General features: G+C 40.0%; 1 protein-coding gene across 5 annotated transcripts in view; it reads left to right on the forward strand.

Annotated features, from left to right (window-relative positions):
* Positions 1 to 15,962, forward strand: part of Magi2 (membrane associated guanylate kinase, WW and PDZ domain containing 2) — a 1,455,764-nt gene that overhangs the window by 959,149 nt on the left and 480,653 nt on the right. For all 5 annotated transcript variants that reach the window (XM_051152089.1, XM_051152090.1, XM_051152091.1 and 2 more), the window contains exon 4: positions 8,735 to 8,950. In XM_051152089.1, coding sequence (XP_051008046.1) covers positions 8,735 to 8,950 — 216 coding nt within the window. The remainder of the gene's footprint in view (positions 1 to 8,734; positions 8,951 to 15,962) is intronic.

Below are 15,962 nucleotides of genomic sequence, written 5' to 3' on the forward strand. Positions count from 1 at the left end.
AGAAAAAGAAAAAAGAAAGGAAGAAATGATGGGATAAAAAAGGGTTGTTTGAGGAGAGCATGAGACATGAAGCTAGTAGACAGATGGGAGGGTCCCATAAACTGGTTCTACTGAGCACTCTTCCTGTGGAGGCTGAAGAAACGGGACATGATTGACATCATGCAGCACAAAAGGGATGGTGTAGCATCCTGAGTAAGCCTTTGCTCTTGGGCTATTTGTGATAGTCAGCAATTCCTCTATATGAGTTACAAAAATTACAAAGAACAACCATTAATCCTGTTTGTAAACAAACACAAACACACCAAAGTCTATGGATAGGTTATTACTTGAAACACTCATCGATTTCTTTTCACATTGTCGCCTACATCTTGATAATAAAATTAAAAGTGAAAATTGCCAGGTAGGATAAAATTGATAGTCAGGAAGTAGGACAGACGAGTTTTACAAAGGAAAACGCATCATGTATTTAGTATTTTACACATTCTCAGAATAGAAACGCAGTTGGAGATGTTCCATTGAACACCACCTAAGATTATTATCATGACTTGTGACATGACTTCTGGGATATTTTAAAACACAGACTTGCAACTTGTTGCTTTTAGGAAAACTGGGTTTCTCCAGAAGGATCCAGAGGGTCCTAGAAACCTACAAGAAGAACATCATGATGGGCAGATCTGGGCCCAGGGGTTCTGCTCAAACTACTGCACCAACCAAGGACAATAAATGCAGTAAACATTTAACCCCTTCTCAGATCTAGCCAATGAACAAGATGAGACTTGATAACCTGTGACCATATAGTGGGGGAGGAGGTCCCCCTCGGTCACAGACATAGGGCAGGGGAAGAGGGTGAAAGCGGGAGGGAGGGAGGGAGGAACGGGAAGATACAAGGGATGGGATAACTATTGAGCTGTAATCTGAATAAATTAATTAAATAAAAAAAAGAAAAGAGAAAAGAATTGGGTTTCTCAAGTAATTATGTAGAGTCTATTTTGTTATTCAGTGACAGGGTTTTCTAAGGCCATATTGTTAATCTCGGGCCACCTTTTGCATGTAGGCACTAAGCACATGAAGTGGAGTTTCCAAATTATAATGTGCAGATAGGAGAAACTTTACATTGGGCCTTAGAGACACATTATGAGAAAAGAAAAGCATGCTTCTGTTAATAACTTTGTGTTATTGTGTATTGAAATGCTGTTTCAGATAAACTAGGTAAAGTAAATTAGTAAAATTATTTTCAACTTTTGAATTTTTCAATGTGAATACCATAAATGTAACATTATATGTGTATCTCTTATTTCTGACTCACAATATCCTTACTAGAAAATACTCCCATGAGGGGTTTGATATTATTTAAATAGGGAACGTCTATGAACTGTGCTTCAATTTTTATAGTATCATAAATATTCAAATGGTTTCTCTTGAAAGGTACATATTTGACATTGAAAATTCATTCATGACTTCTTTCTGTTCCTCAAGCCTTCCCTGGTTATACTTTTTTGTTATAGTGTGTTACATATATGAAATGTTCTGAACTTTTCTATATTACACGAAGAAAAGCTTCCCTAAAGAAAATAGTATCTTATATCCTTTAAATGAATGAGCTGACACCCTAGGCTATCTGTAGCTATCTATGCTCTCCTTATAAAATATTCCTGACTCAAACACATGCATATGTATTCAAAGTAACCACTGAGTTCTTATAAACAAGCTTCAGAGAACATCTGGTACATTTAATCATCTGTATGACATATATGCAGTACAGAGGGAATCTGATAGCATTCAAAATACCTGTCAAATGCAGTGTGAAACCAGCATGTGTGTGATTTTTAAATGAATTTGATATTCATATGTTAAAATTATTGGGACTGTGAATTATTTCATAGAATAATTCAATCCTACATGTAAAACAGCAATGCTTACGTTTTGTATAATGTACACTTAATGTTGAGTTTTCAAAGGATCCTGTTGTTTTCCTAATGGCCATAATATAATGGTTTGCATAATATTCCTATTCCTGACATGTGTACGATTGACAATTTCCTCTCAAGACAAATGGCCCTTCGCGTTCATGTTTAGGATTTCTCTTGCTTCGTTCTCTAGACTATGTGTCACATGGGGAGAAAATGAAAGGTTATTGTTTTCAGCCCTAAATCTGAGCATCATAGCCTATTTTGTAACTTCAAGATAGTTTCAAAAAGGCATTCTGAAGTGAGACTTTTTGGTCTCAGTTTCTGGCAAGTTAGAAAGCGTGACTCTGCAGTTACCGCCAGATCTCCTTACTGGCTGGCTGGAGCCATGTGACAGTAATTCTTCCCATACCTCGTATCACATGATGATTCGGGTACCACTTTGAAGTTAGTCTTCATTACAATCTTATGCTAAGCATATATTGAAGCTCAAGTTTGTCTCATAACTAGCAATGCAAATCTAAGTCTCTGGTATGAATTGAAATAATCACTCATCCCAAAGAAAATAAGTAACCAGGAGGATGCAATGGAAGATGCTCAAATGTCACTCAGAAGGAGAAATAGAAAAGACATAGATAGAGATTGAAGAGACGGAACAAGGCAGGAGAGGGAGCACAGAGAGGTGGAAGGGTGGAAAGCAGACCTGGGAAGAGTGGAGTGGGAAGACAGAGGGCAGAGAAAAGAAAAACTGTGGGCAGGGGCATCTCTGTGATGAGCTAGAGACCTAAGTCACGGTAGACTCCTAGGAGAATATGAGGGTAACTCTGGCAGAGACTCCTAGTAGCGGGGTCCATAGTGACTGAAGGACATCCTCTAACTAGACAAGAGTCCTAGTAGAGGGAAGGGAAAACCAACCCACCCAAAAAAAACTTCAACCCAAAATTTACCCTCTCTACAAAATGTACAGGGATAAAGATAGAGCAGATAAAGCAGAGATTGAGGGACTGTCCAATCAATGCCTGGCCCAACCCAAGACCTACCCTATGGTAGAGAGCCAACCCCTGACACTATTAATGATACTTTGCTATGCTTGCAGAAAGGAGCCTAGCAGAGTTGTCCTCTGAGAGGCTTCACCGAGCAGTGGTTTGAAACAGATCCTGAGACTCACAACCAAACAGTGGGTGATGTGTAGAGAGTCTTAAGGAAATTTGGGGCAGGGAGGACCTGGGCATGACAGGAGCTCCACAAGAAGACCAACATAACCAGGGTCCACAGGGGCTTGCAGAGACTGAAACACCAACCAAGGACCATGTATGGACTGGACCTAGGCCCCCTACACAGGTGTAGTAAATGGGCAGCTCAGGCTTCATGTGGGTCCTCTAATTAGGGAGTGGGGGATGTTAATGTTTCTGATATGGACTTTGATGCCAGCTTTTTGATCACTACCCCCTGGTAGGACTGCCTTGCCAGGCCACAGGGGAAGAGGACAGGCATAGTCCTGATATGACTTGATGAGCTGGGGTGGGTTGGAAGGGGGGAAACCCCTTTTCTGATGAATAGGGGAGGGAAGGAAGTGAGAGGGAAGAGTGACTTGGAGAGGAGGGATCGGGCTATGGCCAGGATGTAAAGTGAATTAAAAAAAAAAAAATATATATATATATATATATATGTGTGTGTGTGTGTGTGTGTGTGTGTGTGTGTGTGTGTGTGTGTGTGTTGTATATATATATATATATATATATATATATATATATATATATATATATATATAGAGAGAGAGAGAGAGAGAGAGAGAGAGAGAGAACTGTTTATTATCCTTGGGCAAGCTTTTTCATACTTGAGCCTGAAACTCTGAACCACTCTATTTATTATCAGAGTAAACCTGTCCAGAGACCATTGAGAAAGACAAATATCAACCAATTTTTCCATTTATAAAACTGAGATGAGGTTCCTAATAACTGATCCCCTTCACACAGGCACATCCTGAAGCCCAGTACTGGTCTGTCTGTGTCCTATGAATGGCTCTAATTCCTGTAGGAATCCATATTTCTTGTAGAAAGCCACTATCCAAACTAGAATGAAAACATTGAAAATCTCTCTCCCTCTCTCTCTCTCTCTCTCTCTCTCTCTCTCTCTCTCTCTCTCTCTCTCTCTCTCTCTCTGTGTGTGTGTGTGTGTGTGTGTGTGTGTGTGTGTATTACTATAATGTTTAAGATAACTTGGATGAAAATTAACATGTTTGAAAATTCTGTCTCTACTTGAGTACCATGTGAAATGATCTACAGTCATTTGCTACATGTTATTACATACCTAGAAGACTGAAACAATAGAATTAACACCCAAATCTACAACTTAAAGTGAAAAGTTAAGCAAATTAGGAAGTGTGGTTTATTTGGGAAGGAATGTTAGAAAAACTGTTTCAAGGTGGTTAATTTACTTCTCGTACGTCTACAGTTCCTCATACCTAGTTTTAAGCACCTTTCCCTCCTGTCATATGCGAATTGAAAAGCAAAGCAAATGTGCTGCATCTCAGGAAATATCATTTTAGCTTCTACAACCCTTAAACCAGAACAGCATGAGATTCACTGACATAGTTTCCTGCTTCTTCCCCACACAGGCCTCACTTGTTAGATACTGTGAACAAAAAAAGCAAGATGACAATGACATTAATTTAAAATCATTATCCTAAAGCTCTGTGGACAGGTTGCTGTGTCAGATGCAGAAAGGCAGCTAGTCCACAGTGCTCTTCAGGTACTAGCCCGTTACCGAGAAAGCTGACTCCATCTCTTCTGCATGACTGTGGCATGGATATGCCTGTGGTGGGTTAGAGTTTGGCTTTGCAAACTCTTCTTGAGGCCAGTTGAGTTAACAGCAAGGTAGTCTGTTTCTGCCCTCACCACCTCTGCAACTCATGAGTTGAGACTGCCAAATCTTAGTGGGCATTTAGTAAAGAGTTTGATGTGGTAAAACACATTGCTGGCATTTTATATTCTGTTTCTTTTATTCAAGTTTTATCTCATTTCACTCTTTTACACACACATTTTTATGGGTTAAAAAGTATTCATACATAAATATTTAGCTGAGAAATCAATTGGTTTCCTTACACAGTTGTCACTTTTATTTTCCAGGCGTTGATTAAATAAGACTATGCAAGTTTACAGATATCCTAGAGGGGCAGAATCAAATGAATGATTTTACATAACATTTTGTGGTCACAGCAAATCAAAGGAATTTGATTTTAAAGCTCACTGAAACAGCTGATGTAGAGGACATTCCTTATAAAGACAGTTCACACTCCCATCCTTTCCCCCCAAAGTGTGTACACACTTAATTTTAGGTGAGGGAAGAAACAAAGATTATTTATGATTCCCACTGCACGGCATAGTAGCAAACTTGCCTTTCTCTTTTGGAATGGGTACTCTTCTCTGTGGCTTTGAAAAAAATTGCTTCCCAACTATTTTCCCCTGTAGTGGCCATGCAATATTTTGAAAGTGGTAAAGTTCTGAAATCTGACAGGTATAAATTTTTTTTTACCTACTTCATGTGTAGTGGAGTGGAATTGCTTAATTTCTTAGGGCTTCAAGATAACTAGATGCCAATAGTAGTCAGGGTATCTCCAGCATTTAACCCGATGCTGCCATGCTACTTTATTATTACATAAATGATCACTAATCTTTGCAACGTCACTGTGGGGAAGTCATTCTGAGACCCATTTGAATCAAGAGTTCATAAGCAGAATGTCTATTAAAGTTTCTGGCTTTTTAGATTGCACTAGTAGTCTGGCCAAGAATGATAGTTATGGTGGTTATAGTTGCTTTAAAAAAAATGTTGCTTTTGAGACAGGATATTACCTTGTTCCCAACTCTGGTCTTGAACTCATTGGCTCACTCATTTCTCCACCTCAGCCTCTGATGGAAGATACACCCCGAGCACATCACCATGCCCAGTTTATAGTTGTTTCTGTGACTAGTTGTTTTAACTGGATGGATTTAAGCCTATAAATAAGAACCCAGTTTGGGGGAAACAGATTCAAAATCAGATTTATCTCACCAAAAACTATGCCACTAAGCACTGCGTTATTGTGTGTGGGGGGGTTATTTGTGTGTTGAGATCTTAGGTTCTCTAAATACTGGTAATATACATAAAGTCACCTCATTCTTGGTGGGATAATAGTTTTGTATTACTCTTTAAAACCATTGATGGTTTAATTTTTTTCTGAGGACATGGTGCTTTATTTTTTCACGGGCTCATTTTGTCACTGTATAGGGGATGGTATATGCTTACTGTAGAATCTCTCAGTGGCTTAGCTCTCCAGCTGTCCTCTGTTCTGCTGATCTTCCTCTCCTGGTCCAGGTGTTTCTTAAGCAATACAATAAAATCCTAGTTTGGTGTGATAGCTTCTTCTCCACAAATTATATTTTTCTAGTGTGGTAAATATACGGATTATGTTGTTACCTTTTACAAGCTGCTATTTTTCTAACGATGATCATCTTAATACCTTAACTAATAATTAATATAGATGCACATGTAGCATTTAAACTCACATGTGGTTTCATAAAACTAAGTGTAGTAAAAGAATGTTACTACATAATTTACAATCATATAATACCAATAGATGTAATTATTTAATGATATAGGTTCAGCAGATCTGTTATTTAATATTTTTAGCCGGTATATGCATTCATTTTTAATTACTAAGAAGTAATTTACCTAAAAATAGTGTAAGTTAAAAATACATGGAGAAAAATCTATATAGTATTCCTGTGTATATCTAAGAACATGGAAGACACTAACATCAAAAGTAATCCATAGCAGAATGAATATCATCTTCTCAGACCTCTGTTTAGAAAGGCCTACACACGGAAGAATCACTTAACAAAGAAAATTATTCTGAAATATCTGAGTGTCTGTGAATGGGAACGGCAGCATTAGTGGCATGGTTGTTCTTTGCAACTTTGTCTCAATTCATCCCAGCATGGGGCTTCATCAGCATTAAAAAAAAACAGTGCAATTTTACAGTTCATGAAGCTCTTCACAATATACACCCGCTTTATCTTAACAACAACCCAACGCGGAAGACTTGCAGATAGGGCTTGTGTTATTTCTGCTTGCCCAACATTGCCAGGACCTTACTGTCTGCCAAGGCAGACAAAATGTCTACCCCACTTTGATTTCAGTAGAGGGAGGTGGTGAGGATTAAACTTGGTTGTCAATGTAAAATGGACAAAACGATGACTTGGAGATCAGGGTGGGGTGATGGGCATGTGATCAACTGAAAGGAAAGGCCCGCCCCGAATTGTGGGTGGTTCTGATCAGCAAAAGCCTGAGGCTTAAGTAAACTAAGCTGGAAGGAAGAAGAAACCAGGGGTTCCTGAGATGAGTTCCCACAGGGCTGCTGCTGCGGTCACCTGTAGGAATTAAGCTGCAGACTCTTTGGACTGTCAATGTCCGCCACACAGACTGCCCCTACAGCTTCTACCCGGAACTGGGATTCCCACTGCACTCCTTCTTCTGAAGCTTTCAGCTTCTTGGAATCCCCAGCGATTCTTCTTCTTCCCTGTTTACACATAAGGAAACTGAGCCTTGCTGAGGCTAATTAATTCGCTTTAATTACCATGTCACGGGAAGACTCAGCTAAACCCAGTGTCTTCAACTTTAAGAGCTGTCTTCTCCCAGCAGGCTGCTTTCCAAGGTGACTTCAGTAACCTATGCAGACAGGCACCTGTCCTCCCTTTCTCTTCTGTCTTTGTTCAGGACCTGCTCCCGTTTTCCATTTCAATGATTACCTACATGATGTCAAATCTGATCTTGCACTCCAGATTATTAGGCATCTTGTAAGATGAAGATCTTATTGCAATCTTCAGAGTTTCTCAAACATGCAGTGGGATGCTTGCGTGCACAGTCAGTACCAAGAAAGACTTTAATAACTGAATACAGGAGCCCAGCAATTACTCAGTTGACTAGATACACCAACACAGGTAGCCAAAATTTGAAAATGATTTCTCAAGGGAATACCTATGTCCTTTGCCATCACAGTTTTAAACATTTCAAATGATTTGCCTTGACCATGCAAAGGCAAACATATAATTGCATTATTTAACCGACATTTAATGTGTGACTGCTGTATGCCACCTTTTTATTATAAAAATAAGTATGCTTTTAAGAGGAGAAAATTGGGTGTGGATATGACCCACACACTATTCATTAACATGTTAAACGGTAAGTGTGTCCTAGGTTTACAAACAAACAAACAATAAGAATTTGGGTTTTTTCTTAATAAAATCTTCACTGTCTGATACTGGGGCTATGAGAAAAGAGCCATGATAATCTAAAGAATAATGAGAGGGTCAGGTCACTGCAGTCACGGGAGCCAAGGACCTGGCGCGGAAGTGCAGCTCTGGGGCAGGACACTAGCCACAGCCCCTCTCGAGTGAGATGAAAATGAAGCACCCTTGGCCTTGACAGAATGATGTAACAGGAATAGGGTGGGGGGGGGAGGGAGGGAAGAATGGGAGGATACAAGTGATGGGAGAACAATTGAGTTGTCATCTGAATAAATTAATTTAAAAATTGAAAAATATAAAAATAAAAAAGAAAGCACAATACATTAAGACGCACAAAGATGACACTTAACATAGGTCTTTTTCTTATACACTGAGTTCCAGTAAAATAGAAATAAAGATATATACGTTTATAAAGCCATATATATGAGCAATGTATGAATTGGTGGATAAATAGAATACAAATTTATATAATTTTGGTTCTTTAAAAACCACGAACATGTAGAAGAAAGATTTGACTATAGAATGTTTGGATATCTTTTGCAGACAACTACTACGGCACCCCAAAGCCTCCAGCTGAACCAGCACCATTATTATTAAATGTAACAGACCAGATCCTTCCGGGAGCTACTCCAAGTGCTGAAGGGAAACGGAAGAGAAATAAATCAGTGAGCAACATGGAGAAAGCAAGTATAGAACCTCCCGAGGAAGAGGAGGAGGAAAGGCCTGTGGTCAATGGAAATGGCGTAGTCATAACACCAGGTCAGTCTTTTACATTCTCTAAAGGATTATTAGCTTTTTGTTACATTTTTATGTTTTTAAGATTTATTTTCCGTGAGTATATATGATGCATGCACATGTGTGTGTGTGCGTGTGTGTTTTTCTGTGTGTGTGTGTGTGTGTGTGTGAGAGAGAGAGAGAGAGAGAGAGAGAGAGAGAGAGAGAGAGAGAGAGAGAGAGAGAGAGAGAGAGAGAGAGAGAGAGAATTGCCCTTGTTTGCTTGTATGGAGATCCTAGCTAGCCTGGTGATTTTCTTTATTGCTCCTCACCTTATTTTTTGAGACACGGTCTCTCGCTTAACTTAGAGATGACAGATTTGGACAGAGAGCCCCCCACATCTTCTTGTCTCTGTTACCCCAAGCATTGGGCTGGAGATGCCCATCATCATGCCCAACATTTATACAGGTGCAGATGATCCCAAGTCTGGTCCTTCTGCTGGCACGGCAGCCAGTTTGGTTAGCCATCTCCTTTGCCTCCTCGCCATCTTCTAATCTTTTATAATATGAAGTTTGTTGTTATACGTTTGAGTGTATCTGTGTGTGAATGTGCATGGATATTCAGGTACATATACCCAATTGTCTTTACAAAGAGAAGATTGTGATATCAAATAGAAAAGACATGATTCTTTGCTACTGTTGTGCTCTTGAGATACAAGGAATATATATTCAAGTCCTTATGCATGCTGGGAAGGACCCCACTACTAGCCTTCACGATAGAATTTCAATATTCAAAATATTGATTCTAAATCTGAACTGTTCATTAAAAATCCTAAATTTAGTTAATTTTGGTAAAGCTTATAATTCACCAAATTCAGTTTATCATTTATACACATACAGAATATAATTTTAACACTAGGACTATTTTTTACCCATGGATACATCTTAAGGTCTGCTCACTCATCTTCTAGGTCCTTCTTAATACAATCAAATTGAAAATCAAAATCATCATTATAGCATCTATCTTTAAACACTTCAAGATCTTTTTTATTGTCTATTTTTCCTCTATTTATTTATGTAATCACTTTACATCTTGATCCCAGCCCCTTCTCTCCTCTCATCCCTATCCTACCCCTACACCTGCCTCTTCCCATTCTCCCTCTTCTTCTTCCTAGAGAAAAGGAGGCCCTAACTGGTACCAATCCACACTGGGATCTCAAGTCACTATAGGACTAAGCACATTCTTTGCCACTGGGGAGTGACAAAGCAGCCCAGCTAAGGGAAAAGGGACCCAGCGGTAAATAGCAGATTCAGAGAGAGCCCCTACTCTATTCTTAGGGGACCCACAAGATGACCAAGCTGCACATTGCTATATATGTATGGGGGGTCTAGATTGTGTCCATTGCAAGCTCTTTGGTTGGTGGTTCAGTCTCTGTGAGCTTTCGTGGGCCCGAATTAGATTACTCTGTAGGTCTTCCTGGGATATCCTTGACGCCCCCCCACACACTCCTTCAATCCTTTCTCCCATTGTCAACAGCACTCCCTGAGCTTGTCACATTGCTTGGCCTTGTGTCTCTGCATCTGTCTCCACCAGATGACAGATGAAGCCTTTCAGAAGAAAGTTATGCTAGACGTGTCTGCAAGCATAGCAGAGTGATGAGCGCTCTCCAACAGAGTGCAGTCTTAAGCTGGACCAGTCCCTGGTTTGCCAATTCTCTTAATCTCTGTTCTACGTTTGCCATTCTACTTCTTGTACACAAGACACATTTTGGGTCGAAAGTTTTATGTGTGGGTTGGTGTCCTTCTCCCTCAACTGGGAGCCCTACCTGGCTTTATGCTCCTTAACACCCATTGCTTGGAATCTTGGCTAGGGTTACCCCCATAGACTCCCAGGAGCCTCTTCTTCCCAGAGATACCCCCACCTCCACCGATTTCTATTCTTTCTCCTAGTTCTTATCCTCAACCCCCTCCTCTCTCTGCCAACCTGATCCCCACTCCCATTATCCTTCCCACCCCATCTCCCTCCATCTACTTTCGACATCTTTTGTATTTCTAGTTCTGAGTGAGAGCCAAGCATCTTCCCTTGGACGTTCCTTGGCTTCTTTGGATTGTAGTATGGTTATCTTGTACTATATGGCAAATATCCACTTATAAGCGAGTACATACCAAGTGTGTCTTTCTGGACCTGGGTTACCTCACTCAGGATGGTCTTTTCTAGTCCCAACAATTTGCTTGCACATTTTATGACTCCCTTGTTCTAAATAGTATTTTAGTAGTATTCCCTTGTATAAATGTATCACATCTTCTGTATCCATTCTTCAATTGAGGGGCATCTAGTTTGTTTCCAGTTTCTGGCTATTACAAGCTGCTATGAACATAGTTGAACAAGTGTCCTTGTGGTAAGATGGGGTGTCTTTTGGGTATATGCCCAGGTGAGGTACAGTTGGGTCTTGAGGTAGATTCAAGTTTTTAATCTTTGTGTTTTGATCCTCAACAACCATGTAGAAAATGCCATATTTTTAATGTCTTGACTATAATTTTTCATTCTTGTTTTGTTATTCAGTGTCTTTAACAACAGTGTTTCATGTCTTAACCTATATTGTTGTTGTTTCTTCGTTTGTTTGGCTTCTGAAACTGGGTATCACTATGTTACCTAGACTGATTTGCAACTCATTATGTTTCTCAGAATAGTCTCAAACTCTAAAGGCAGTCTTCTCAACTGCCTGGTGCTAGGCAGGTGACTAGCTTCATTTCCCAATCTTTTATAATATAAATAAAAGTACACAAAAGTCCTTTAAAATACAGACTTTTTGGAGATGAAAGCATCCATCTCCCAAACTTTGAAAATACCAAAATAGATGGATGGTTAATAGTTATGTGGATGTAATTATTTTCAAAGGTTGCATTCTTCTGAAAAGTGAAGTCTGTAAACTTTAGTAGTAGGATTTCTCAGACTTCTTTTCTTACATACGTTACCTGCAACAGTGACTCCTTATTATCTGTTAGCTTCCTTTCATCAGCTATGGCTAAGTCCAGTCAAAGAATTAGAAATGCACATATATTTCAAAGGCAGCTAAGGCTCTCTGTTAATACACACACACAATGCCTGGAGGAGAGGCCCAAGAGAGCTCCCCGACAAAGGGAATACAGTATGTGGGCACAGAGCTGCCTTTTCCAGGCTCCCAAGCCCGCAATTAGTCCAGATGAACTGCATCTCCCAGAGAGCAAACAGAGTGTCCCTTATGTGATCTCTGAGTGTCCTCAGCAATGATCTCAGTTCACCGTTGGGGACCTGCACCCCAGTGCTGAGAAGCTTGGCAAGCCGACTGTACATGCACCATCAGTCCTGGTGCTGTGAATGCGACCCTGTCACTCTCTGAAGAATAATGTCCTCCGTAGTGAATCTCGCTGTTTTCCTGTGAATAATGCCCCACTCTGAAACTGCCACAGTGCCTGTCCCGTGACTATTTTTATGTGAGTTCACAGAGGCTGCGGTTTGTGTATGCACTCAGATCTTCCTCTGTTTTTTCCCTTTTGTTTTTGTTTCCTGACATGACTTAATTTTATGGTTTGGTCCCAAATGCTATACTTCGCTTTCTCTCCCTGTCTGGGGGAAGGGGGGGGAAGCAAACAAATGGGTAAAATTCTAGGACTTTATCCAACTAATTCCATTTATAAAGGACATTCCAGCTTTAAAAAGATTACATAGAAATTCAAACTACCCTAACATAAAGTGCTTGGGTGTCCAGATGTGACTGCAAATCAGCAAGAGGGCCACTTCAGAGTTGGTTCTGAATAATGGCAGTGACCTCACCGACACACAGCAAGCATGTGTGACCACGACAGCCTTCAGAAGCATCCTTTTACCTCAAAGAAGATTCACTTGTCAGCCAATGTGAAAGCAATGCCTTATGATACCTCTTCTGGCCCTCACGTGGAGTCAGGGTTTTCAGGAGCTACCCTAGGCTTCTGTGCAGGGTTTTTCTACTTCTCAAGGGGAGGGGTGATGCGATTTGTATATGAGAGAGATTTAATACATGAATGGAGAATGCAGGACAAGAGGCAGCAGGGGTACAGCAGAGTTGCTCAGACTCTAAACTGTTCACACACACACACTGCTCTAGTGTTCAGCTGTCTGCCTGAGTTTCTTGTGCCTTAGAGACCCTTGGAGTGCCTGCCACCTGCTTTGTCATCCACAGTGGCTCTGCACAGTTATACATGAGTGCTGACCTTTCTCTCTGGATTGGGCAGAGTGGGGGTGGTCTCTGGATAAGACTTGCCCAAACACTGGCCTAGAGACAGCACCTCGCCTTCTTTTTGTTCTCATCAAAAAATGCCTCGATTCAACTTTGACCTTAAAGAGCAGCCCTCCAGATTATCAAAGTAAAGACTGAGCAAAGAGCCTCCATCTTTGTCTTACAACCCCTCGAAATGTCGGGGGCTGCTGTCATGTTTCAGACAATACTATTCTGATTTTCCCCCAGAACCTTAAAGCCAAGCTCTAAGATGTGTTATAAATGCAAATCAAGTGTCTTATTTCATTTCTTGCTATGGCTCTTGGATATTTTCAATATGTCTGTTGACTGTTATCACCTCAAAGTTTGCTGAGGATTCAGAGGACTTGTTCCTGTACGGTAAATGCCTTTAGGACTCATTACATAACGGAAATCATAAAGCACACTCAGTTTCACAGCCATGAGAACTATTATCCCCATTATCCATTCTACCCTTATTAAAGTGTTAAAGCTGAAATATTATACAAGGAATAAATCTATTAATTAAGGCAGCTCCTCTCCACTGTTAATGGAACATAATTTCCTCTACTAATATTCTCTAGTGTTTCTTTTCCATTTAGTTTTATACATTCCGGGAGATACTTTTTCTTGTCCTTTTCCACTCAGAAACTTTGAATATTCCATGTTCATAATTTATACACTATTCTAATATTGTATACAATATGCTGATTATGGATTTTAGTTATAGGTGTAATACAATTTTGAAACATTAAGTCTACTTTTTATGTAATTCACATTTCCCTGTCTGGCCTCCTGAATAGATGAGACACAATTTGCTTTTAAATCATAAGAAATAATTTCTTTACACAATTGGGGGTTTATGCTTCCTTAATTGCTGTATCATTTAAAATAATCAGAAACACACTAAGCCATGACATTGACTTGTCCTGGTTCTAGCATGTTGTAGTATGTATTTCCATCATGGCCTCAAATAATAAAGGGGCATTATCTATCAGCGGCTCAAAAGTATTGATTTACCAAATAACAGATACACCCCTATCTCTTACTCGCTCATACACACACACACAGATACACAAACATATTACACAAACATATCCTTAAAGTCACACACACACCACACAAGCACACAAAAATACACACACAGGTAGATACCCAAACACATCACACACATATACACTTACAGTCACACACACACACACACGCATATACGTGTGCATGGGCACCCCACAATGGTTAAGGATCAGCACTCTATAACGTATATTTTGAAGAACTCATAATACATCGTTTAGGGAACAGAACTACTTCTGAATCATTCACACATCAAAGCCCACTAACTAGGTATTAGTAATCACCATGTATAGGAAAGTTCCTGAGGGATCAAGAACACTACTGTCACTACAGAATGGATCCCTGCAGCACTGACTCTAACAATGAAAAAAATTGCTGTTTTCTTCTTTGTAGTTTAGAGTTTTGTATCACTTGAATATTTCCCCACTTATACTGAAGACCGACCAGCTGAGACATCTAGACTCATGAATGAACAACGACTGGATTATTGAACCTTTTGTTGGTAGAGAGTCATTGTTGGACTACCTGGCCTACCATAGCCTATAATCCATTCTAATAAATCCGATAGATAGATAGATAGATAGATAGATAGATAGATAGATAGATAGATGATAGGTAGATGACAGATAGATAGATACATACATACATACATACATACATACATACATACATACATAGTTCTGTGCCTCTAGAGATCCTGACTAATTAGATTTTGATGCCAAAATGGTTCTAGAGCAACAGAAGAATAAGGATGAAATTTTAAAGTATCTGAAATAGGCTTTCCAATTTACCAACACCTACAGTTAATGAAGCCTCTCCTGGGGGCTCAGAGAGTACTGAAGGCTCATGGTGTGAACCACTTTATAGATGTAGAGAGACAAATGTGTTTGATTATCTTGATTCACCAATTGTGAGAGGCAACAGATTTGATGACTATATAGAATTTTTCTTGTGTGCATCTCTGAATAAATTGACATAAGAAAAGAATGAATTCTGTGATAAAATTAACCAGCTTCTAGCAACTCAGAATACAGTGAAGGAAAACAGCTTAGTGAAGAAAAAAAAAATGACTGGCTCCAGATGTGCATCAACAGTCTAAAGGATTCGAAGTGTGCCCTGGAGGAGAACCATCTCTCCAGCAGGGACACAGCTCAAGTGGCAGAAAAGCAAACTGATGCCCTCATCATTGGACTGGCTGAATCACAGGGAAAATGGAAGTTGCAGTCTTGGTGGGTATCCATGGTTAAAGTAAGGGCACTAATTGCCATAGAATGAGATCCCGTGACGTGGGACAGGAAGTATGGCAGGACACTATTGAAGCCGAGACCTTTGACCCCTCAGATTCTCGAGAGTTTGTCTCTACCCTCGGAAGAGGTACTTCTGCCTGACACCCTGAAACATTGCCTTTTCCACCTTTGACTGAGAAAATTAACCCTTCATTGTCTACTAAACCAGAAGTGCTCTTCTCTGAAGGAGTTGCCGGGCAAATACCGATGGCCCTCAGGGCCCACCAATAGCTGCCTCTAGAACCAGACTTGATGCTAAGCATGGTCCTAGAGGAGCAATAGGATGTGTAGTACATAAGGAGGTGTGCTTCTCTACTGAGGAGCTTAATGGGTTTGCTAATTCACCTCAGCAGTGGTGTAGGAAATGTGTGGGAAAATCAATCTTAAGGGTGTGGGATAATGGTGGAAGGACATAAAACTGATTCCGGCTAAGTTTATTGATATGGCC

Source organism: Acomys russatus, chromosome 10, assembly GCF_903995435.1.
Source record: "Acomys russatus chromosome 10, mAcoRus1.1, whole genome shotgun sequence".
In the NCBI taxonomy this organism is placed as follows: domain Eukaryota; kingdom Metazoa; phylum Chordata; class Mammalia; order Rodentia; family Muridae; genus Acomys; species Acomys russatus.